The 23204-nt window shown below is 41.2% G+C and overlaps 1 protein-coding gene across 4 annotated transcripts; it reads left to right on the top strand.

Moving 5' to 3' along the window:
* On the top strand, positions 1–22926 carry NFYB (nuclear transcription factor Y subunit beta). 4 transcript variants are annotated; one of them, XM_064155428.1, is made up of 8 exons: positions 66–149; positions 8372–8465; positions 8979–9109; positions 11414–11611; positions 13597–13678; positions 17467–17546; positions 18402–18459; positions 20307–22926. In XM_064155428.1, exons 2-7 carry the CDS (start codon positions 8372–8374, stop codon positions 18411–18413), a joined length of 597 nt encoding a protein of 198 aa, XP_064011498.1. In that variant the 5' UTR covers positions 66–149; the 3' UTR covers positions 18414–18459; positions 20307–22926. The 4 variants fall into 4 exon arrangements, with proteins under 4 accessions (XP_064011499.1, XP_064011498.1, XP_064011497.1 ...); XM_064155429.1 differs by lacking the exon at positions 20307–22926 and having other exon boundaries at positions 1–149; positions 17751–19441; XM_064155427.1 differs by lacking the exon at positions 20307–22926 and having other exon boundaries at positions 18402–19441.
* The last annotated feature ends 278 nt before the right edge of the window (positions 22927–23204 follow it).

Below are 23204 nucleotides of genomic sequence, written 5' to 3' on the forward strand. Positions count from 1 at the left end.
CCGGAGCGCGTGGCGGGGAGGCGGCGCGGAGGGAGGGCAGCCGGGCTGCGGGAAGCGGGGCTCCGCGCTGGGACTGGTTCCTTCGCAGCCATTTTCTGTCCAACCAAACAGCCGATTTGCGGAGGGAGCCAACCAGGGCCGCACTGGAGGTTTGTGCCTGGCTCCGGCCAATGATTGGTAACCGGTTCCACTGCAGGCTCGAATGAAATGTCCGTCTCCCTCCCCGGGCCCCGGCGCTGCCGCCGCGCCGCCGCCGCGGGGACCAGGAAGTGGGGGGCCACAGCCCCCGGGCCCCGCCACCGGCCGCTCGCCTCTTTGTGCGCGGGAGTAGCGCGGCCAGGGGAGCGGAGGGGGAAAGCGGGGAGGCGGCGGCCGCGCGGGCAGGGAGGCGGCGGCTGGGGAGGTCTTAGCAGGGACGGGGAGGCTGCTTCCTCCGCCGGTTCCCCCCTGTCGCTGTGGGACCTGGGTTTAGGAGATGTGCCCCGCCGCTCCGGCTCCATTTTGTGGCCTAGGTTGGGGGGTGGATAGGAGGCGGAGACGGGAGCGCGGTTGCCCGGCGGCCGTGCCCGCCGCGAGCCGGGCCGCGGCCGTTGGTGCGCGGGCAGGAGGAGAACTCGGCACCTCTCACCGCCCACTGAGGTCGCGGCGGGGAATCTGTCGGCTCTACAGCCTCTTTCCGGGCCGGACTGGTGGGCGTCACGACCCCGCAACATGGCTTGCCCTCGCAGGCCATCGGCCGCGCTCGGTGTGCCCTAGGGCCCCTCTTCTCGGTGACGGCATGGCGGGCGGGGGAGGTGGCTTTGTGGCGGCCGCGCCTCGCCGTGCGCGGGCAGAGGAGACTCCGTTCTTTTGTTTTTGACCGGCTAGCGCCGCAGTCCTCGGAGCCCCCTCCCTTCGCCGCGGGAGCGTGGGGTCGCGGCCCCGCCGCGCTTCTGGTGGCCTACCACCACGCCCACGGCCCCGAGCCGGGCAACGGGACCAGTTCTGCCCGGCGCCTGCTGCCCTTGCCAAGAGCGAAATTTTCTTGAAAGCCTGGCGGTGTTTTGAAGAGATAAGGAATACAGGGGCGAGTCACCGCGTTGTGGTGGGAGTACTGAGGTGACGGTGCGCGGAGCCCGACCTGGACACGGCACCTCGGGGCGGGAACAACGGGCAGTGCTCCGCGGGCGGGCTCCGGGGAAAAGCGGCCGGTATTTGTGTGCGGCCTCTTGTCTCCACAAGCCCAGGGAGCTGATGCTTTGAGCACGGAAATAACAGCTATGGTGATTTCACAATAAAGTTGGCAAATAACGGAATGCTGTGTCTTGTTCGCTTTGAAAACAAGGGATCACAATAGTTAAGGTACCTATCAAATAGAGGTGACCTAGGTGCTAGGAAGACTTGGAGTGTATCTGTGTAAGAACGAAGGTTTCTTCCATGTGCCCCCGTGGTGTCTGATGTTGCATCATTGAAGGGCATGAAATCAGGAAGTGAGATTGATCGGATGGCAGAGCCGAGCAGTATCGACAGTATTTTAGTCTGTAGCACACATGGCAGGTAGAGGGGTGAGACTCCTAACATTTGCAATATCTGCGTAACTGTTGTGTGTTTACCGAGTGTTACTGGGCATATCTACGTGTGCCAGTTATTACTCCATCCAGAAATTTTGTAGTTAGTGATCTTTTAAAGAGATTCGTATAGATTATTCACTGACAATCATGTCGTTATATATTGTTACACAACTGTTACACTAAGATAAACTGGTTAAAGAACCCTTTCTCAAACCTGTTGCAATACTGCAGTAATAGAAAGCCAAATTCTAGCTTTATCAGTTTCTTAAAAGGTTAACCAAAAAGACTGTTCTGCATAGAACTGACATGTAAAAGCTACATTGTGTATTTTACTTGCATATAGGAGAGCAAAATAATGACTCGGAATATTTCTAGGCAGTGAGGGATGTAGAAATCTGGATTTCAGCCCTTGAATAGGCACTCCTAAATGTAGTAACCTTTGCCTGTCTTGCTGATAGATGGAAGTTATTTTCAATTTTCAAAGTAGTGAAAAGCAAAATGAAGCTGCATTATTGAATCTGGCTATAACTGGCTTTCTGCAATGGAGAAATGGTGTACATGCAATCAGTATAGAGTTTATAAAGAAGCTTCATTAGTCTTTTACATTGCTCATGTGGCCAGTGGCATGACAGGTATAACATTAAGTGGGGGATTTATCTAATTCCCTAGGAGATACAAGGTGGTTTCATTTATATCATGAGATCTTCCTGAGTTACTGGTGCTTTGCATTGGGTGGGTGATTGTATGGGGTTCTGGCTGTTGGCGTTTATAGTTGTTATATTTGAAAGAACTAAAGAATATTGGGTATTGCTCTTTAAACTTCAATATTTGACAATGACAGCAGTTCAGAGTTTGATAGATAACCTGTTATTTGTGCAGATTACATGAAGGGAGGCAGTATACGAAATGGAATGAAAAAGTTTGTTCAAGATACTGTGAAGACAGGGAATGTTAAATGTTATGAAACTTTGAGTCAAGATTTTTTTTTTATCAACATTTAAAGGACTGCAAACCTCCTTAGTGCTTTCACCTATAAAATTTTGCTTAGAAACTTCACTTTTCAGTGCTGTGTTTTGCAATACTACTTTAGAGAATATTGGGGAATTGGTGTTTATTGGTAGAATATTTGTAAAAAGTACAAAACATGACACTGTGCATACTAAGCATATGTAAATAATGTCGATACAATAAAAGGAGTAGTCAGCAAATTATCAAATTTTGAAAATACTGGCCTGCTCTGAACTAACTTTATAAAACTCCTGATCACCCGAGAAGTATGTTTCTTGGCACACTTCATGTACTACTGCAATGAGGGATAAACATAACCAACCTATGAATGTTATCAGACTTAGAAAAGAAAAAGACAGGCTTTATGGCTTGCTGGCTTAATAAAGAGATAACTCCAGTTTTTGACAACAAAATGCTAGAAAAACATTGAAAACTATGCAGAAAGGTAACACAGTTTTCAGTCAGTGTTGTGGAAGGGAGGAGGTGGTGGTGCAGTCTCTTGAACACTATTGCCCTCTTGCAGCTTCTGCAGAAACAGCAGAGCTGCCTCCGTTGCTCTGGTGGGCTTTTTTTGTTGGTTGATTGGTTTGTGGGGTTTTGTGTGTGGTGTTCTCTCCAGTTTTCTCTTTTACTGCTAAAAACAAGAGAAGGCATGAGACCTGTTTCTCCTGCTTGCTCCGTATCACTGGTCCACTCCCACTTCATATAAAAATATATATCATTGTTAGTCCACCCATATATATTGCAGCTAACCATACTTGTGAGTGTTTAGCCAGTGAGGAGCTACCACATACTCGAGCAGAACTGGATCCATGCAGATGGGACTTGTAACATCTGGAGTTGTAAGATAAAGCTGATAATGTGGTTTATGGAAAGGTGAAAAGGCCTGGTTGGTTTCATAAGGAAAGATTTCCTCCTCATGGTCCAGAGGAAGTAGCCTGGTACTACCTAGATGCTAACAAGCCTTAGTGACACTGTCAGGTCCTCTCAGCATCAGTCTGCTGCTCTGAATGTTGCCACTGATACTTCTCTCCTCTTGAGATTAAACAGGATGCAAGATTTACTTTGAGATACTGAGGTTCTATTGATTCAGTATAGCCATGTTATTTTAGGAACAGTTTGAGTTGTGGGTAGCTGACAGGTTTTTTTTAAGTGTCCCTCAAAAAATTTTTCTACCAGATGTCAGAGTAAACCTGTATGTGCATTCATTTGCATCTCACCACTGAGTTTTCTTTCATGTTCTTGATCCGAAATGTTTCTCTTATAATGTGTTTCTCGCGTTAATTTTATTGGATCCATAATTTGTACATTCCTATTTTTCATTGGAGATTAAAGGCAAAAAATTGCACCCAAAACCAACTAAGAACAGCCACGAAAATACCCCTCAAAAATCAAATTACAAAAAAAAATGCCCCCAACAAACAAAACCAAGCAGCAAGCAAACAAACAAAAACCCCCAAACCAACCAAAACCACCACTGCTAAATTTTGTGCTGCTGCTCTGTATTTGGATATTTTTTCTTATGTATCACCAAATACTTGGATTATGTGTCCTATATTTGGGTTCTATCTCTCACTGTTGATAAAAATCAGACGTTATGGTCACTTTAGAGACCGATATGCTGTCACTTCTGATATTCTTAGCTGTCAATCTTGATTCAGTCTCAGTATGTTCATGCATGGTGTACCATCAGTGTTTTCCTGGCACTTAACGCTGAGGATAGTAGCCAGATTCAGTAAGTACTTCTTGTAGAGGTGTGCAGTATGTGCTACAAGACCAATTGGAGTGTTGGAATGTATCCTTCATATGATTCAGTAGCTGCACAGGTGTAGGAGAGCCTGTCTTGCGTTAAAAGATATTGCAACATCTGCGTGCTGAAACTGCCATGCAAATAGGATGTATAATCTGCAAATAGGTGCTGTGGTTTGAAGGAAGTTGTAACAGTGCCATAAGCTAAAATTGGAGGAGAGGTTCTTGCTCATCTGAGCCTTTCAGGGTTAGATCTCTCAGAATTATGTCTGTTCATGAAATTTAGTATCTTACTCCATTGAAAGAAGTAGCACTTTAATTCTAAATGTGCCACTGTAACAACTGTTGTCCTTAGAGTCTCCCACTGACTGCAGTTATTGTCAACAGGGTGTTTCTATGTTACATTGGTCTGCTGTCTTTTTAGACTAACTTGAGGGACACTGAAAGCAGTTGGTTTTGTGGGTTTGAGTTTTGTTTGGTGGATTTTGGTTTTGGTTGCTTTGTCTGTTTTTGTTAAAAGGGTGTGATTAGTTAGTAACAGTGTATTGACAACAGTGTGCCTTCATTTTCTGAGTGTTGTGTTATCCTGAGCTGATAGTCAGGTATGTGTTGGCTTGAGTCTTAAACACCTGAAATTAAAACTGTAGTACTTAAATGTGTGCCTGTGTTCCTTATGATATGACTAGGATAGCAGTGGCCACATTTTTCAGCAGGGTCTCGTTTGTCTCATCTAGACTTGAATGAAATTACAAACCTGACAGATTCTTCCAACTTACTTGGATCGAAGCAATATGTAGCAGTGCTGCTTCTTTTCTCACTGTGAGGCCAGCCAAACTGTGGAAGAGGCTTACAAAGTGGCTGGGTAGGCTTTGTCTGTATGGGTCTTCAAGGCTTTATACAGTCACATCTTGAGTAACATGCTCAGAGTGGACTCTCAGGAATAGTTGGACTAGAGACACCCCAAAGCTCCTTCCAGCCTAAACTATCCTGTGATCCTGGATTAGGACCTGGTTATGCTAAGTGTTATGCAGAAAGGTGTTACACTGTCTGTAATCCCCTGTCCCAAGGTTGTTTTGGCAGCTGAACATCTTTCTTAAAGTAATACTCACAAGTAATTCCAGTTGATGTTACACTGTCAGTCCCTGCTTGCTTTATCTGAGACAGGTCTGTCGTTTTCTTTTGCAAGCCTTTTCCTGTCAATTTTGCTATTCAGTGTTTTAGATTCATAATGTTGATAAGCTTCCACTTAAATTCTCACTAATTGTGAAAGAGTACATACTGTATAAAGATATGGAAATGTGCACATAGAAGAGAATAAAAGCAAAGATAATACCTCAAGGATGCATTAGTATAATGTAGCCAAAACTACCTGCAAATGCAGCAAAGATGTAAAAGACTTCCATCAGGAATCAACTTTCGAAGATGAGCTGGGCTAGCAAAATTCATTTCTTAATGATAGTGCTGAGTATTGGCAATAAAGGTTCAGATGGGGAAGCCTGCAGGATGAATGATCAGGAATTTGGAGAATATTACAATTTTGGAGGAAAGAAACATTTTAGAAGATACAGAATCATAGAATGGCTAAGGTTGGAAGGAACCTCCAAAGGTTATCTTGTCTGACCTCCCCTGCAATGAGCAGGGTCATTCTCCACTAGATCAAGTGGCTCAGAGAAGACTGAAAAAGGAGAAAAAACAGCAAGGTGTTTTAAGTAATATTGATGCTGTGTAAACTTAATGCTTAAAGCGTATGGAGACCTTAAGTCTTGAGTTAAATTCTAGTAGGGATCAGAGAGCCAAAATGGAGATGACGACTGTTAGAAAGTGCTAACATAATTTTGGAGGTGGCTTTTGTGATGTACCAGACTGCAGTGTGTTAATTGCTTCAAGCTGCAGAAGAAGAGACACAACTCTTTGTCATGGATTATGTCAGTTTTGATGATTTTGATGAGCAGGATTGTGACATCCTTGCATTGTCATAACAGGGAGCTGAGTAAGCAAACTGCAGACCCTTTGGAAAATTGAAAACCAAAGTTAAATCTCAAAAAAAGACCTTTGCAAAATGCAGAAAAAAGAAAATGTATGTGAGAATTGGCACATAAGAGGCTGGTGCCTGGAACAGTTTCCTTCTTTTGGGCAGAGCTGCTGTGTAAGAAGTGAAACTATTTTACAGAAGCCCACCAAAAGGGAACAGAAATGCTTTGAAGAAATATGTGTGTAATATTCTATATGATGAAGAAGAGGTGGAAGAGGTGTTTTTTTCTTCCAAGCAGCTCCTAAGGCTATGTCCAGCTGTTGTAATATTGTTTGAATGTGAGCATCACTCAGGTTACATGTGCATCTGTGGCTAAGCGTAGCACTCGACATTGCCTGAAGGTTTGAAAGCAAAACCTAGCATTGTGTCCACAGGCAAGGTGCAGATTGGAGAGAGGTTAAGTTGTTCATATTTCTGGCTAAGTATAAAAATAGCACAAGACTGCTTCTCCCTCTCTCTCCCTGTTCAGGTTAATGGTACTAGGAAGAAGTGAGCTGCATGGTCTCATCAGTAACGACCATACAACCCTTTCTGGGCAGAGGTTGTTTTCCAAAGCCACCAGGATACTTGCATAGCTTGTCTAGATCAGTGGGTGAATGGAGCTGGGTTCTGACTCCCAGGGTGCTCTCTGAGCAGCTTGTCAGAAAGGCTTGCTGCTCCTGTCAGAAATGACTGGAGTGGAAAGATGGAAGGATGGGAATTGCTGGCCCAGAAAAGAAATCATATGAATGGAAGAGATTATTTTCCAACAAGGAGGTAGATAAGCAAATAGTAACAGAATTGTTTGATGTTAAATGTAACATCAAAATAGATTAAGGGCAAAGGTGAATCTGGTGGTGTGCATCTAAGCATATTCAAAAATGTCTTTTGATTTGTGTGCCAGTGTTGGAAGAATTTGCATGTGCTGGGAGCCCTTTCCCTCTCCCTAATTTTTGCATTATTTCCTCTCTCTGAAGGAAGCATTATTAAAACGTGATTACAAAAATACCACCTTACAAGATAAAAAGAAGGCACAGGAGCTAAATGTTCTGCAGCTGGAAAACAAAGATTGTTCAATTTTTTAAAAAAGTTCTAGACTTGAATTCAAACTTTTAAAATAACACCTTTGAAAGTGAAACTGTTGTTTACCATGATGTTTTTTATAGGTCTGAACTTTCTTCTGAGCACCTTCTCATAGTGTTTAAGGAAATTCATTACTCCTGTAAAAAGGCAAAATGCATTCTGGTAACAGAAGCATTGCCATTGTAAGAATGCATGTGTGTCTGCACATTGGCAGGCTTCTCCCAGACTTCTCTAGCTGACATGTAGTTGGTGCCTCCCAAAGGACAAAGGCCTCCCTCTAGTTGGGGAGGGAAGTGCTGGATGTTTTGGCTTCCTCCATTCTTTTAGCATTCAAATTACCTATTATACTGTGGCCTCAAGGAGAAGATTTCATGTTGGCCGCCGTATCAGAACATTTATGAAAGGAGCACTGAAATATGCCCAGGGAGAGTGAGGCAGGGCAGGACCAGGGAAAGCAAAGGAAAACACAACTCAGAAGGCACCTCAAGAAGAAAGAGGATGCCAAGCTGGCCCTGAAGTCTGTTCAGAAGTTTGTCAGTGGACTTAACAAGAGCTGTCGGTATGGAGGGTACTGGTGAGTGAAGGATTACACTCTGTGTAACAATTGTGGGTAAAACATTCAGTGAGCAGTGGGCTAATGTAGATTTTGAGAGTTGTTAGAGAAACAGATGCCTTGACCAGTTCTGGTCAGGTTCTCATGGGAACAATTCAAGGCTGCTGTATCTGTGCTGCTTGAACCAGATGCACAGCCTGGGCCTCTGGCTCAATTTTTGGGGAAGCTTCACAAAGCAGTTTTACTATTTCCACTGTCAATAAAGCCCAGTAACGAGATGCTGTTCTCAAATGACAAAATGTGCTTTGTATAAATTTGTCTCATAGTTTTAAGCTGATTAAAGTGCTGCTTTTCATCAATAGCTGCACTTAATGGCATAATAAACATACCTGAAAGGTTTCCGTCTTCTGGTTGTAGATGGATGGTGATAGCTCCACAACAGATGCTTCTCAGTTAGGAATTGCTGGAGATTACATTGGTGGCAGTCACTATGTGATACAGCCTCATGATGGTAAGAAGTATTCACATTAAATACTACTGTATGTGTGTGTATATGTATACATTGCCTTCCAGTTTTTGCATAGTTCTCTGCTATCTTCTCTCAAGCTAAAAATTTACAATTGTTTGTATTCACAATACTTCACTATGTAAAGCATGTTTTCTGCAGTCTGAAGGGTGGGGGTTGGATTTTACAATGATAACACCGAATCCTTTGAAGTCATGACAAAAAGAAAAAAGAATTCTAGGAGACAATTTGTATTTTTATGTATGACATTAAGAATGCTTCGTTTTCAGCAGCTCCATGTATTTCTGCTCATAATGTGGGAAAGATGATGCTGAACAACTATGAGGTACTCTAGGAGGCATCTATCTCTCGTGGATTTTTTTTTTTAGTGATTTCTTCAATGTTGATACACTGTGCTTTCACAGGTCTTCAGACTTCGGTGTGAGATTTTAAACTGACTTAATTATTGCCTGCTGTCTGTCAGATACAATTTCTGTTAACTTTTCTTTATTTCATTAGACACAGAGGATAGCATGAATGACCATGAAGATACAAATGGCTCAAAAGAGAGTTTTAGAGAACAAGATATATATCTTCCAATTGCAAATGTGGCAAGGATAATGAAAAATGCCATACCCCAAACAGGAAAGGTAATATGCTTGTCTGGTAAAGAAAATATATAAATGCGTTCTGTTCCTTCCTCCGAGTAAACTTGAGTTGGTATTTGTACAAATTATCCAAGAAAAGCCTTGTAAAAGACAGACAAAAAATCTGAGCAGAATTGAGTAATTGAGACCAAGTCCAATTTCCTTAGGTTTCTGAAAACTTTTAGTAATTGCTGTAATGAGAATATCCAGAGCAGTGCTCTTCATAGGGTTTTCAAGAGCTTTCTTTTTATGTATTCTCTGCAGTTGTCATGACAAACCAGATTTGGTGACAATCCTGCATCAGTAAGAATGTTTTCAATGCAGTTCTCTCTTAAGAAATTCAATCTGTTTTTATAGAGGTATATAAAATTTGGAATAAATTAACTGTTTTGGACGAAATAAAAATCCAGTCCTCATCCTGAAGGGAAGAGAATGGTTAGTCTTCCGTCACTTGAATCTTTACATATCCAAAGACTGCCTGTGCTAGTTTGAAGCTACCTAGAATGTTTTGGTGGGAAGAACTAGATTACAGGCTGTGAAAGGAAAACAAGGCTGATGTCTACCTCATTCACAGGCTTGCTGAGATGTGTAAGAATCAAAACATAGATAACACACAGCTTTTCCTGCTGAGGAGCTCCAAGCTGCATCGTGCTCTCTCTAACCACACCTTCTGTTTCTTTGACTAATCCACTTTGCTTCCTAACCCCCTGGCTGAACCTCCATTCTTCCTCGGGACTGGTGTAAGGTTTATAGGGGTAGGGGGAAGGTGAAGGGGCGGTTGCAGCCCCTCCTCGGCACTCGGGTTTCTAGGAGGGGAGTTGTGTTTCTGTTTTACCTTTTACTTTGTATATTTCTGTATATAACTGTATATACTGTAAATATCTGCTTGTATATTCTGCTAAGCTGTAAATAATAAGCTTCATTCAATTTCCAGAGCCGGCTGAGTCTAGTCTGGGTGATTTTACAAAGTGGGGGGGAGGCGGGGAACACTCAAACCATCACACTGCCTTATATGATGTATCAGATAAGTCTGGATGTTGAAAGACCATTTCTTACTTGTAAGAACAGACTTTTTAATCTATTCTGCTGAGTAGGTGATTGAGTGTTTGACCTGTTTATCTTAAACTTTTGCAGGGCTTATATTACTTGCTGTTTCTCTATTCCAGTACAATTCCTGCCCCAATAACGTTTCCTGTAGCTGAAGCTGATTTCTTTCTCTTTTTTCTTTTCTTTTTTTTCCCTAGCTCACTCTAAATAGAAGCAAGGCATAATTTACTTGCATCTGCTTGTACTTTCGTAGTGTTCAGGGCTTTCTGGAGATCTGGGTGTTACTTTTATGTCTTTGCTGTGAAAATCTCCTCACTAGTCCATATTGTCATAAATTTTTTGTGATCAAGATGAGCTTTTTCTCAAGAATTTAGCATATGGGATGTCACACTATCTTGAAAAAAGGGAGGTTTTTGTGAAAAACTACAAGGGAAGCTGTTGACTAATGAGAACTGAAAATCTCACCCTACATGTCTGAAAATATCAGAGGAACTGGTGAAGATTCTACACATGGTTACTGCTTCTTTTTTAAATATAAACAGGTTCTTGTCATGTAAAAAATAAGAATCTTAGTTACTGTAAGCTTTCAGTTGGCTCCTGTCAGCTTCCTAAATAAGCATTAGTAATGCTTGCTGTTATTTAAGTCAGGTAAATTACTTTTGTCCAACTGAAAACCACAGTCAAATTTACTTACTCCATTCTTGCCAGAGTCATGTATTTCTTCATTTGAATTCTCATTTGGAAAAATGTATACCAGAACATTACAGTGTTATAGAGGCTTGCTGCTAGGCATATATTGTGGTCTTTGAATCTGCTCAGGATAAAAGTACTTTTCACTGCTGGCTTTGTGGGAATTTACTGTAGTGGGTCTGGAACTGCTGAGTCTGTTAAAATGAAGATACAAGTAGGCTATGACATTGCAATCAACAAGTTTGAAGGGAAGGTCTGGTTAAGCACAGTAAGCAATACTGAGATGCATCTACATGTAAAAGCTCGTACAGACACAATTATGACTTGAGGAGATCCTGTCAGTTGGCTGTGCTGTGTTAAGTAGTAAAACAAGCTAAAATCGTGTTGCAGCTGTGCTTACATAGAGCAGTGATGACATCCAGTGGTTCCATCACATGCAGGTGTTGCTTAAATGGATATTTTTCATCATGTTTGGGGATATTTCCTTATTGTCAAGTGTGTTCTTTGGGATTGTTTTTAAAATCTTTTTGCATCTTGATTAATCGTTTTATGATACTTTCTCCTTACTAGATTGCTAAGGATGCAAAGGAATGCGTGCAAGAGTGTGTAAGTGAATTCATCAGCTTTATAACGTCAGAAGCAAGTGAAAGGTGTCACCAAGAGAAAAGAAAGACCATCAATGGAGAGGATATTCTCTTTGCCATGTCAACCTTAGGGTTTGATAGCTATGTTGAACCTTTGAAGTTATACCTCCAAAAATTCAGAGAGGTTGGTGTATTTTACAAAAGTGTTTCCTCATTTATTTAACCTGGTTGAGTTTATCCTTAGCTCCCTGTCGTTTTAATTGTACCATGGATAGCTTGCACAGTATCTCACAGCTATTGTCAGGGACTAATCTAATGTTTAAAAGTGTTACCAGAGGATATCAAGACAAAAAGGAGTAAGTAAACGTTTTTATTTGACTTGCTGATTCAAAGTAGTTAAAGCTTTCAACTGAATAAGTTCTATTATATACTGCTGGTAGTAAATCACTGTGCTCTTTAAAGGTACCTATTAAGGGTACTTAATTCGATCTTTGGATTCAATCAATAAAACTGCTAGACTGCATCCTCTGAGGAGCTAGGCTATTGCCTATTATTTGTCTGGGGTTTGGATCTGCAAAAAAAAAAATCTTTTTCTCATATTGGAATAATGATTCACATAGAAGCTTATCTGCTTCAATGTTTTTTTTTAATTAGCTTTTTCTTTTTGCCTATCCCTCATTTTGCTTTTGATATGTAGTACATGCTAAGTATGTGATTCAAGCAGTTTATTTTATCCCTTCTCTAGCAGAAGGTAACTTTCAGTGATTTAAACTTTTTGAAGAAGGAATTCCTTCTGTTTGGTTGGGTTTTTGTATTTGTTTTTGCTGGTTGTTTTTTGTACTGGTCCATTCCCCCACCTCCTCTCTGGAGTCCAGTTTGTTATGCTTACTTGGTTCTTTGCTTTGGTTTTACCTCAGAATACCAGATTTAACAAAAAAAAAATCAAAACTATTTTTATCTAGTGACTTGTCTTCCTCATAGTCCTGAATGAAAAAGTTGTTCAGGATTGAAATCATCCTGGGGAAAAAAAAAGGAGGAAAAAAAATTAAGAATATGGATCTGTCTGTCAGTATGACTGCTTGGCTTTACTGGCATGAGTGAACCAGGTATGTCTAAACTGGCAGTGCTGCATATATATGCTTTTCAGACATTCTTTGTGTTCTGTAAGCTGAATTTTTTTAATCAGGGGGGTCAGACAAGCTAATGATACCTAATTTGCTGATGGCACTTGAAGGTTCCCTTTCGCAGAAGGCCCATTTGCTATGATGACTGAGTAACAAAAACAGGAGGTACAATCTAAAAGTTGAAGTACTGCTATGTGCTGTCTTTTTCCAGTTCTGTGTAGCAGTTGCACATGTTGTCAGAGTGCTATATGTGCTTTAATAAAAAATGCAAGTAGTCCTTAACTAGTTTCAGTACTTCTGAAGTGGCTCACTTAAGAATGAAAGTAGCATAGAACGTTTCTGCAGATATGTGATGTGGGACAGGGTTTTAGCTGGATGGATTGGATGGTTTTGCTGATCAGTTTTAAACCTCAATTCCAGCTAGTTTTCAGAGTAGCATGTATGACAAAATATTTCTGGTTTGTAGTTCAGCGTTTGCCTTACATCAGACAATTGTAGAGAATATCTTTTTTGCCTATATTATTTTGTTAGATTTTCTTTTGTGATAGCATACAGCATCAAACTTCATACTTGTAGAAGTGCATGCGGATGATTAGGAGCTTTGTCTGTCTCTGCTGATACCCTTTCTGGATGTAGTTCTTGATCCAGTATCTTGGTTTTAAATGTCAGCTCTTAGTGTTATGATGGCACTAGTGTCTGTTTGATAAGCAAATGTTGCACATTCGCTGTAGTTTTGAGATTCTGTGGTTTCTTGTAAATGCTTTTTAAATGCTCCTGGATTACTGCAGGCCTTTGACTTTCTGCAGAAGGTGAAAGCCTTTCTTAAAACTACGCGATCCTAGTTAGCATAGCTTTTGTTCTTGAGGATTGTGGCTAAGATAAAAAACACCCTTCATATATTCTTGTACTCTACGTGTTCTTAAATCCCACGGAGTTTTACAGGTCTTGGATTGCAAACTCTAGCTGCTGCTGAACTGTGATTCTTCTGAAAGTCTTGAAACAATTTGAAGCCAACACAAATTTTCCTTTTACTTTCTCTCTCCAGGCAATGAAAGGAGAAAAAGGAATTGGGGGAGCCGTTACAACTGGAGACAGTCTAAGTGAGGAGCTCACAGAAGAAGCATTTAGTAAGTTATACTTTTTAATTTATTATATTACTACTATGGCTTTTCCAAACTCAGCACTTCCTTAAACGTCAGAATTCTTACTTGAGGAGTACATCCTGGGCTGCTCATGTTTCATCTATGCTCCACTGAGATTTTCATTTGAGGTGTCTGGAAAATAACCTGTGCTCAGATAAATTCCCAGCCAGTGGAATTTATGGTCAGAGTGAAGTAATATGGTGATAGATGACAGCATTCTAGTAAGAACTAATGGCACCTGTGGAAGATTTTTCAATGCATGCATTGGTGCCAGTATTTTTGGCTATACTTAAACACAGTTTGTAATGAAAGGTGCAAACTTCTTTTCTCTTTTTTTTTTTTTCTGTAACCAGTAGCTCTAGCCTCTTGAGCTACATCTGGGCCACATTCATTCTGCTTGCAAGACTGTTGAGGAAAAAGTAACATAAACTCATCTTGAGGAGCTCATCTTTGAGAAATGAGCCAGAGAAGAACATTGCCTTTGTATAATTCTAAAATACTTTAGTATTTCTTAGATTGAAATGAATGCACAGCTTGGCAGCTGAGAGATACAAGGACCTTCATGTGTGTTCTCTCTAGTTTTTCCTCCATTTACTGTGACTTAAATCCTGACAATTGTTGGGACTTGGTGTTGGTTTTGTTGATGCTAGATTCTTACATGTAGCCTTTACCTTGCATGTTACGGGCTGATACAAGAAGAATTAGAAACCACAGCTCTGGTCATATCTAGTGTTGAGATTTGTTTTTTCAAGTGTCTGATAAATCTTCTGTTTAAAAATCACTGCTAAACTGCAGAACTAGTGAAAATTCAGAGCCTAAAGAATTAAATTACTTATTCAAGGTCTGAAACTCACTTTGATCCAAGTATACTGACTTTGACTATGCAGAACAGTACAGATTCTCAGGTCTCTTCTAGCCTGGCAGGTAAGATCATTAAACTGGCTAGAAATTAAGAATCTAAGCCTGAATATTTACAGGGTACTTAAGAAATACTATTAATTTTATAATTAAAAAATAGGCAATACAAATAGGTAATTCTTAAGCCATACTCACTCAGATGCAATAGTTCTGTTGGTTCAGAAGCAATAAGACACAACTCTAGGCCAAATTTACTTACCTGATGGATTCTAGATTGTAGCTGTTAGGAGCCTGTCCAGCTTGGAATCTTGTTCTAAAAGCTTAATTCTATATATATTCTGATTTGCACTTCAAACAGGTAAACTGCAACTCAGACAACCCCGTGTATCAGTATAGGTTGGGGATTGACCTGTTGGAGAGCAGTGAAGGGGAAAAGGACCTGGAGGTCCTAGTGGATGGAAGATTGATCATGAGCTATCAATGTGCTCTTGTGGCCAAGAAGGCCAGTGCTATTCTCAGGTGTACTAGAAGGTTAGTAGGTCAAGAGACGTTCTCCTTCCCCCTACTCTAGGCCTCTCAGTTCAAGAAGGACAGGAAACTGCTTGAAAGAGTCCAGCACAAAGTCACAAAAATTAAAGGGAGTGGAACATCTTCCTTATGAGGAGAGCTGGGACTCTTTAATAAAGGGTGAGTGCCAAGTGGATGGAGCCAGGCTCTTCTCAGTGATGCCCAATGACAGGACAAGGGGCAGTGGGTTGAAGTTGAGGTGTGGGAAGTTCCATGGAAACGTGAGGAAATTTTTTTTCATTGTGAGGCTGATGGAACGCTGGAACAGGCTGCCCAAGGCAGGTTGTAAAGTCTCCTCCTCTGGAGGTATTCACCTCTGGATGCACATGCTCTAAGCCTGAATACAATGCCTACCAGAAAATTGAAACCAAAGAGAAGGAGTGCCCTTATGTCTGTAGATCCTCTGTCCCTTTCCCACATTTGATGGCATCATAGATTAGTTTGGGTTGAAAGAGACCTTAAAGATCATCTAGTTCAAACTCACCTGCTGTGGGCAGGGATGCCCTCCACTAGATCAGGTTTCTCAAAGTCCTGTCCAGCCTGGCTGTTAACACTTCTAGGGAGGAGGCATCCACAACTTCTCTGAGTGACTTGTTCCAGTGCCTTGCCACCCTCACAGCAAGAGCTCCTCCTGCACTTGTGATCTAAATCTACCCTCTTCCAGTTAAAGTCATTGCTGCCATTTGAAAAGAGGAATTTTGGAATTGAATATCAGGTCTTAGCAGGATGCAAAGAAGATACTGCAGTAGTAGGAAAAAATGAAAAAAGAATTTATGTAAAATAATTGTCAAGTGCTGCAGGTATTTCTCTCCACAGGGACAGCTAAATATCCGTTCAGATGATGGTCTTGCTGCAGGAGTAGCAGTAGTAGCTGTGCTACTGTGGCATAACCCTTAGCTCTGTGTCTTAGCCCCTGAAAGAAAGTTGGAGCCAGGTGGGTGTTGGTCTCCTCTCCCTAGTAATGTATGATGGATGAGAGGAAGTGGCCTCAAATTGCACCAGGGGAGGTGTAGATTGGATATTAGAAGAAACTTTTTACTGAAAGGGTTTCAAACACTGGAATAGGCTTCCCGAGGAGGTATTTAAAGGACACAGAGATGTGGTGCTGAGGGATGTAGCACCAGACTTGGCCAAGTTAGATGAAGGTTGGACTTGATGATCTTAAAGATCTTTTCCAACCAAAATAATACTATGATTCTAATTCCAGAGTTGAGTCAGAGTCTTGGCATTAAAACTGTGTTGGATAAGAAACATGTACACCAAAGGGCAGTAAAATTTTGGACCTGACAGAGCTACTTCTCACTGTGATGTTTATGCAACTCTTAACTGACACCTTAAGTGTTTGAAAATTAGTACTGTGAGGGCAGGAAAAAAATACCAGCAACCCAAGTAAAACCCCAATTTAACCCCCTCACCCCAAGCAATCAGCTTTCAAATGAAATCTGTCATGATTAGATTATGTTGTCAGATTTTTTAAAGGTGCTCTGTGTCTTATTTGCACGTAGTGGCAGGCACGCTTCAGAAACAAAAAAGCCCGGTTGTTTGTCTCCTAGGGGAGAACATTACGCTGCAGTGACTAAACCTTGCAGCTTCACAGCTTTGCTGCTTTGCTTCCAAAGGACAGTCATGTCACAGAGCTCATTGTACAAGATTTTGTGAAGGCTTATCTTTAGGGCATCACTCCCTGTGTTTTCTTTTTACATCTCAGAAGAAATGAAATTTGGAGCTCTTGTGCACATCCTGAAAGGCAAACTGAAGTCAGCTGGCGTGATGTCAGGCTGTGGCAGTGCCAGGATTTTTGATCATTGCCCATCTCTGTCCATCTCTGCTGCCTTCCATGGGGTTCTGACCTTACAGGGTTGCTGACGGATTCTGTTTTTCTAAGAAATGCAAGTTTCATTGAGTTCCTCGTGCATGTGCATGCTCATGTGATTTTAACCTCTGAACAAAACAGACTGAATTCTTCAGGCTTCTTGGGATATTGAATGCTGGAGATTGCTTCTTCAGTGGTAAGGATGGCAAACTCCAGCCTTCTTGCCAGTGTAGAGCTACGAGCGTTCTGCTTCAGATACATCCAGAGGTAGAACAAGGTGCAGTCTTACTTTTAGATTATCTGACACAAAATGAAGTTGATTTTTGTTTCTTAGTAACAGGAATACTCTTGTTTACTTATTTAACGTTTGGTAACAAGTGTGTCTGTGCCAAGTGTAGGATGGTAGCTGTCAGGAGAGGAATGGCTGTAAAGCCATTCTCATGGACCACAAGTAAAGGTTTAGTGGTGACAGACACATCAGAGTTCTGTGTATTCTGCCATTCTCATTTAACTTTCTTAAAACTCTTTCTTTCAGCTAACCAGTTGCCAGCAGGCTTAATAACTACAGATGGCCAACAGCAGAATGTTATGGTCTACACAACGTCATATCAACAGGTACTGTACCTCATCCCCTACTCTACCTTCTGCTGCTAAAATTGAAATGCTAGTTCAGCTGCCCCACTCTGAAAGATGAGAAGGAATTTTGTTTAGTCCTTTGGTGGTGGCTGGCCTGACATTTCAACACTGTGACAATTCAAGGGGGCGATACAGTCTCAGAAAAGGTGCATTTGAAAGTAAGATTGCATTTTCTTTCTTTAGATCTCTGGTGTTCAACAAATTCAGTTCTCATGATTTGAAGATAACTTTTAATCTGGGAACACGAGACGGAATAGCTGTGCAACTCTAATGAAGAGGCAGTTTTAATGACTAGTGAAGAGATTTATCTCTTTGTATATTAAATAGCTGTAATGTAGCTACCAGAAGCTTGACTAATTGAGGTGTGAGTTCTGACTCAAATCTTTTTCATGATGATTTTAAAAAAAAATTTGGATTTTAAAGGTATTAAAGTATTTTTGTTTTGTACAAGAGTTTGTTGCTCTGTATAACTCCTGTATGCATTGTATATTGCAATTTATTACTGTCAAGAGATTTGTAGACAGTTTCTTATTTTCATATTGAATCATGTTACTTTTGTAATTCAGGTAAACAGCTGGGTTAATTCATGTTTACCCTTTGAATAAAATTGTAAGGGGTAAAGTTCATTTTTGAATGCAAGTTGCCTTTATTATAAAGATTGAGTTGGTCTTGGTTATGTAACTTGTCTTGCATGACAGCCTCAACTAACCTTACATGTCAACATATTTATTGAAACTCTGAAAGGGAGCAGGTCAAATGAATTGCTGCAACTGCATTTTTTTATTGTAACTTCTTAATTAAAAGTAATCAAAACCAATCAATGCTCTACTACAGCTGGAGACTTAGGACTTATCAGCGGTGTTGATGAAACACTTGACTATGTGTGATGCAGGTAATATTTTTTAATTTTTTTTTTTTCAGTTGTATTAACTTTCCTTAGACTTACTTTGATATATTTAAGGTAGTCTTTGTGCTACTGAAATAGCTCTTCCTTTTTATGTATGTTTTTTAGAATCCAAAACTTAGAAAATAAAGGGTAGTGCAGGGGGGTGGGGTGGGATTTTTTAGCCCTTCTGGTAAAAGATCTCATTTTAACTTTTTACTGAACTGTTTTGAAGTTTCTTGTGAGACTGTGGGAACTCAAATGTGTTAGCAACTTCTGCGTGTATGTGTGTGTGAATGAGTGAAACAAAGAACAACTGATACAAATCTGAAATGGAAGGCAGACTTTGGGTCTGCTATCTCTTTCCTGGTTTTGCAATAAACTCTACCTAGGTAATGTAGTTCTGTATGTTTAGTGACCCATTCTTAGTGATGTTGCTGTTTGTTTTAATAAGTGAGTGGGCAATTCTGTTAGATGCAGTGTCTTAGCCTGCTGGGGTCGGGGTGGTGGCTTTAGTAATACCTCTTATTCAAATGAAATTTTGGGACCTTTGCTATTTTTACTGTTTGCAGTAGACTGAAATGTAATATAATAATTATCTTACCACATAGTTGTCATTAATTTAAGCAAACCACACCTTGATTTTGTTGCCATAATTTCTTGATGTTTTTGTCTTTTTATTGTCTTTTTCTTAAAAAAAAAAAAAAAAAGAACAAAAAAGGTAACAGTTTGATATTGGGAAAATGGTTTAAACTGAGATATCCCAGTAGCCTGAAATAACCAGCTCTTTGAACAAAAATTTCACGTGTGTGCAGATTGGAACAGTGTTTCTTACAACTCGGCATCATGCTGGCAGATCCTCTGGAGACAATCTAGTGTATCTCGTGGTGATCTGGATGAGTGTTCTGGATCTTGTGGTAGTCTGTCATTCATCAGCAGCTCTGACTGAACAAATGGAGTTTTTCATTAAATGTAAAAATTAATAACACAATCCCTACATGAGCCCCTTTTGTTTGTATTGCATTTATTTCAGGCCATCATACCCTTCTCTTGATGGCCCCAGATTTGCAGTGGAAAAAGCTGTGATCTCAGTTAAGGAGAAGCTAGGAGAGATTTGGCAGTTGGATGTGCAGAAGGGGGGCTGAGGTCATCTGTCACACTGGCTATGTTTTCTGATTTGCCATCTCCTCTGTGAGTTTAGGTTAGAAGTGTTTCGGCTTTGTGGTTTACACACTATCACATGAGCAAAGTTGCTGGTACTGCTTTGTTTTTATTTTTCAGTTTTTCTTTCCCCTCCCACTGTGCAGGAACAAAACTGCAGCTAACTTGCTCATTTGCTTTCTGAAAATGCAGGTGTAGAAACAACAGTGCCACAATTTGATCTCCCTGAAAACATTCACCTAATAAAGTTTGCAGGGCACTATAGTGCAGGTAAAACAACTGTGGTATGAGAAAATACTTGTCTAATTTACATTAGTAGTAGTGCAACCCCTGTGGAGTCTTTTTTTTCCTGTAACAACTGATACATGTTCTTACTTTTCTGTTTGTAAGTAGCTTAGGACCAAACCAAAAGTGAGCATTCCTGCTGTATTCCACCTCCTTCTACAAAACTGCTGTCTTTGGTTCTCCCAGTGTTTTGTTTGCACAGAACCACAAGTTGAGCTTGGCCTGAATACAGCTGTGGCAGCCTGTGCTAAAACTTGGAGAAAGGCTGCTTGAGATAAGATTGGTGTTCAATGATCTTTTTCCAAGCACCATGAATTTTGTAGGTGTCTTTCCACAATACAGGAAAATTTGACTACATGAATTTGAAAAAATAATTTGTGTGACTCGTGCCTTCTGATCTTTCTTTACAGAATGCTTGTGGTACCTTTCAAAGCACAAAAACACTCATGTCTGGCCAAAATGCAGTGATGAGGAAGGCTAATTTAGATGATGTTCTTCTGCAGCTCAGTTTCATTACAGACTTAATGGGAGCTTGGGCTCTGCCTTTACCAGTCTTGCTGATGTATGTATCCATCTTTACTAATTTATTTATTCTTCTGTTTTGATTTCTACTGAACACTAAATTATGCAGTCAGATAGTGTAGCCAGAACACAGAGGGAGTCTTGGCACGAGGCAGTACATCCTAAATATGTACTGACCCATGCTTATCTGCCTTTAGCTAAAACTTGGTGTGAATTATGTGGGCTATACTTTAAATAGCTATCTTCCTTGAACTGCATGCTGGATACACTGTGAATCATGTCAGGTTAGTAGATGGTCCCTACTCCAGTTCCAAGATGATGCTGATTAACATGTTGTAAGCTCATCCAGGGGATTTGCCTTTGATAGGAGGGGAAGCATATGGGCAGCTGTGGGCGTACAGGCGATTCCTTGAAGCAATATGAAGAGCAAAGGGGAGAGCCAAGGGCTGCTAATTTCCTTAGCACATTGCTGTCATAGTAAGAGCTGTCTGTGGCTATATCATTATTAATTTTTAAGAACTTTGAATATGATTAATGTTCTACTTAAGTCTAAGAGACTTGTTACTTCAGTTATATTCACAGCAATAAGACAATTTGCTTTCAAGTAGCCTGCACCATTTGGGAAGGCTGTGAGAATTTTTTAAGTTTTGATTTGTAATGAATAAAGTAAAAGAAAAAGCTTTTCAGTTAAATTTTAAGTGAATTTCCTTCCATTTATAGATGGAAAAAAATGTATATACATCCTAAGAAAAATAATGCTATAGGGGAAATATGCTTTATGTAGGACCTGTGGAGTCCTATAGGAAGAAGATAAATACTGATACTATGGGCAATGGTTATTCTTAGAGTCCCCTTGCAAATCACTTTGGTGAAAAGAGGAGTGAGGGAAGGATGCCTTTTGGCAGCAGTGCATTCTAAGAGGTACCTAGTTGAAAACGTGGGCCAGTTTCTCCTCTCTGAAAAGAAAGAGATGTTGTTCTGGCATAATCACTTGCACTCCCACCCTCTAAAACGCTGAAAAAAATATACTTAAGCAACTGAATATTGATCTATTTACCTATTGATCTGTGAAGCTGGCATGATAATGGACTGCAATGTAACCTCTGACCCTCAGTGTGTAAAAGTGCAATGGAAAGCTCTCTAGAAACTCTGTGCCATTTCAGCCAAGGCCAAATGCTCTTGGGAGTAAGGGCAGTTTGTCCCCTATGCACAATAGTTGCCAAATTGCTGCTGGCTGCACTGCATTTATTAAATTGCAGTCTCTAAGAATGGCTGCAGAGGAGGGGAGAGAAGGGAGGCAGTGCACAGCAGCTTGGAGGAGTTTGCTATACTCGTTTAGGAAATCTTCCAGGCAGGATGCCAGGGTAATTTCTGGGAATAATTTATTGCAGCACATTGGGACAGAGGATCTGTTTACCAGGAGCCGTGGCACCTTATTTGCTTTTGTATGAAGGAGAACTGCTGAGGTCTCTAAATCTGTTGGGCAGAGGAGCATCCTTCAGACTGCCACTCTAATCTGTTTGTCCCTAATACTTGATCTGGCCCAGCCTGTGCAGCATCAGAGATGGCAGCTGTCTGAAAGGGCTTGGTTTCTGGCTAACTAACCTCATTGCTGTCTACAACTACCTGAAGGGACATTGTGGCCAGGTGGGGGTTTGTCTCTTTTCCCAGACAACCAGCAACAGAACAAGGGGACACAGTCTCAAGTTGTGCCAGGGGGAAGTATAGGCTGGATGTTAGGAGGAAGTTCTTCACAGAGAGAGTGATTGGCATTGGAATTGGCTGCCCAGGAAGGTGGTGGAGTCACCATCCCTGGAGGTATTGAAGAAAAGCCTGGCTGAGGCACTTAGTGCCATGGTCTAGTTGACTGGCTAGGGCTGGGTGCTAGGTTGGACTGGATGATCTTGGAGGTCTCTTCCAACCTGGTTGATTCTATGAATAGAGGGGACTTGGCACTCACCCCAAGAAGGCACATCAACAAGAGCACATTGCAAACCGTTTGGGCAGCAGTTAAGTTCTAGTCAGAATCAGCCCAGGGTTTTGATTCTGTTTAGAGCTGCCAACTACTTTGCCCTAGAAATTGCTGGGTGCAGAGTGAGTTCTCCACTGCCACTGAGATAACAGTGACAGAAGCACTTCACTGCTGTTCCTACACTGTTGTCATTGTAAATCTTCAACGTGCACAATAAAAGGGCTGTTGACAACTTAGAGCAGTTCCCGGCACTGTTTTGATACACAGATGTCTATAAACTGGGGCTGAGGCCTGGACATTGCCACTTGTAGCTCACTCAGTGACCACTACCAGCAGGAAAAAATCTTAGGTGTATTTCCTTCAGGTGTGTCTTTAGCATGACAGAAAGGAGAGGGAAAACTACAGGAAAAAGTAGAGAATCTGCCTGGAGGAGGTGGCTGTGATGAGAGTTATCTCCACTCAAAAGGACACAATAAGTGAAAGCAACTTCCAGCTGCACACTGAAGCCTTACAGTTCAGATATCAATGATTGTCACTCAAAATGTAACTGCAGCTTAAATGTTGTCCCTATTTTATGCAACAGCAAATCAAGATCAATATACACTAATTTTACTCCTCTCTGGACCCTGTGTGAAGAACAGTCTACCTCATCAGAGCATATCTCCCATCACTAGTGAGAAGAGTAGGGTGCAGATAAAGGACTCTAAGACAGATAAGTTTGTTTCTCCTTGGCCACAGTCACAAAACCCGACCCCAGCCAGATGCCTAAGTTCCCTGTGTAATGTAATACACCAGGAGAAGCAATCTGGTGAGC

Source organism: Pogoniulus pusillus, chromosome 15 (assembly GCF_015220805.1).
Source record: "Pogoniulus pusillus isolate bPogPus1 chromosome 15, bPogPus1.pri, whole genome shotgun sequence".
In the NCBI taxonomy this organism is placed as follows: Eukaryota; Metazoa; Chordata; class Aves; order Piciformes; family Lybiidae; genus Pogoniulus; species Pogoniulus pusillus.

What these genes read in the sequence shown, in the direction of transcription:
- NFYB (XM_064155429.1), top strand. Translation starts at nt 8,372, where the DNA reads ATGGATGGTGATAGCTCCACAACAGATGCTTCTCAGTTAGGAATTGCT. An exon ending in ACCTCCAAAAATTCAGAGAG is followed by an intron (nt 11,612 to 13,596) that starts GTTGGTGTATTT and finishes TTCTCTCTCCAG; the next exon opens with GCAATGAAAGGAGAAAAAGG. An exon ending in ACACAACGTCATATCAACAG is followed by an intron (nt 17,547 to 17,750) that starts GTACTGTACCTC and finishes TTCTTTCTTTAG; the next exon opens with ATCTCTGGTGTTCAACAAAT.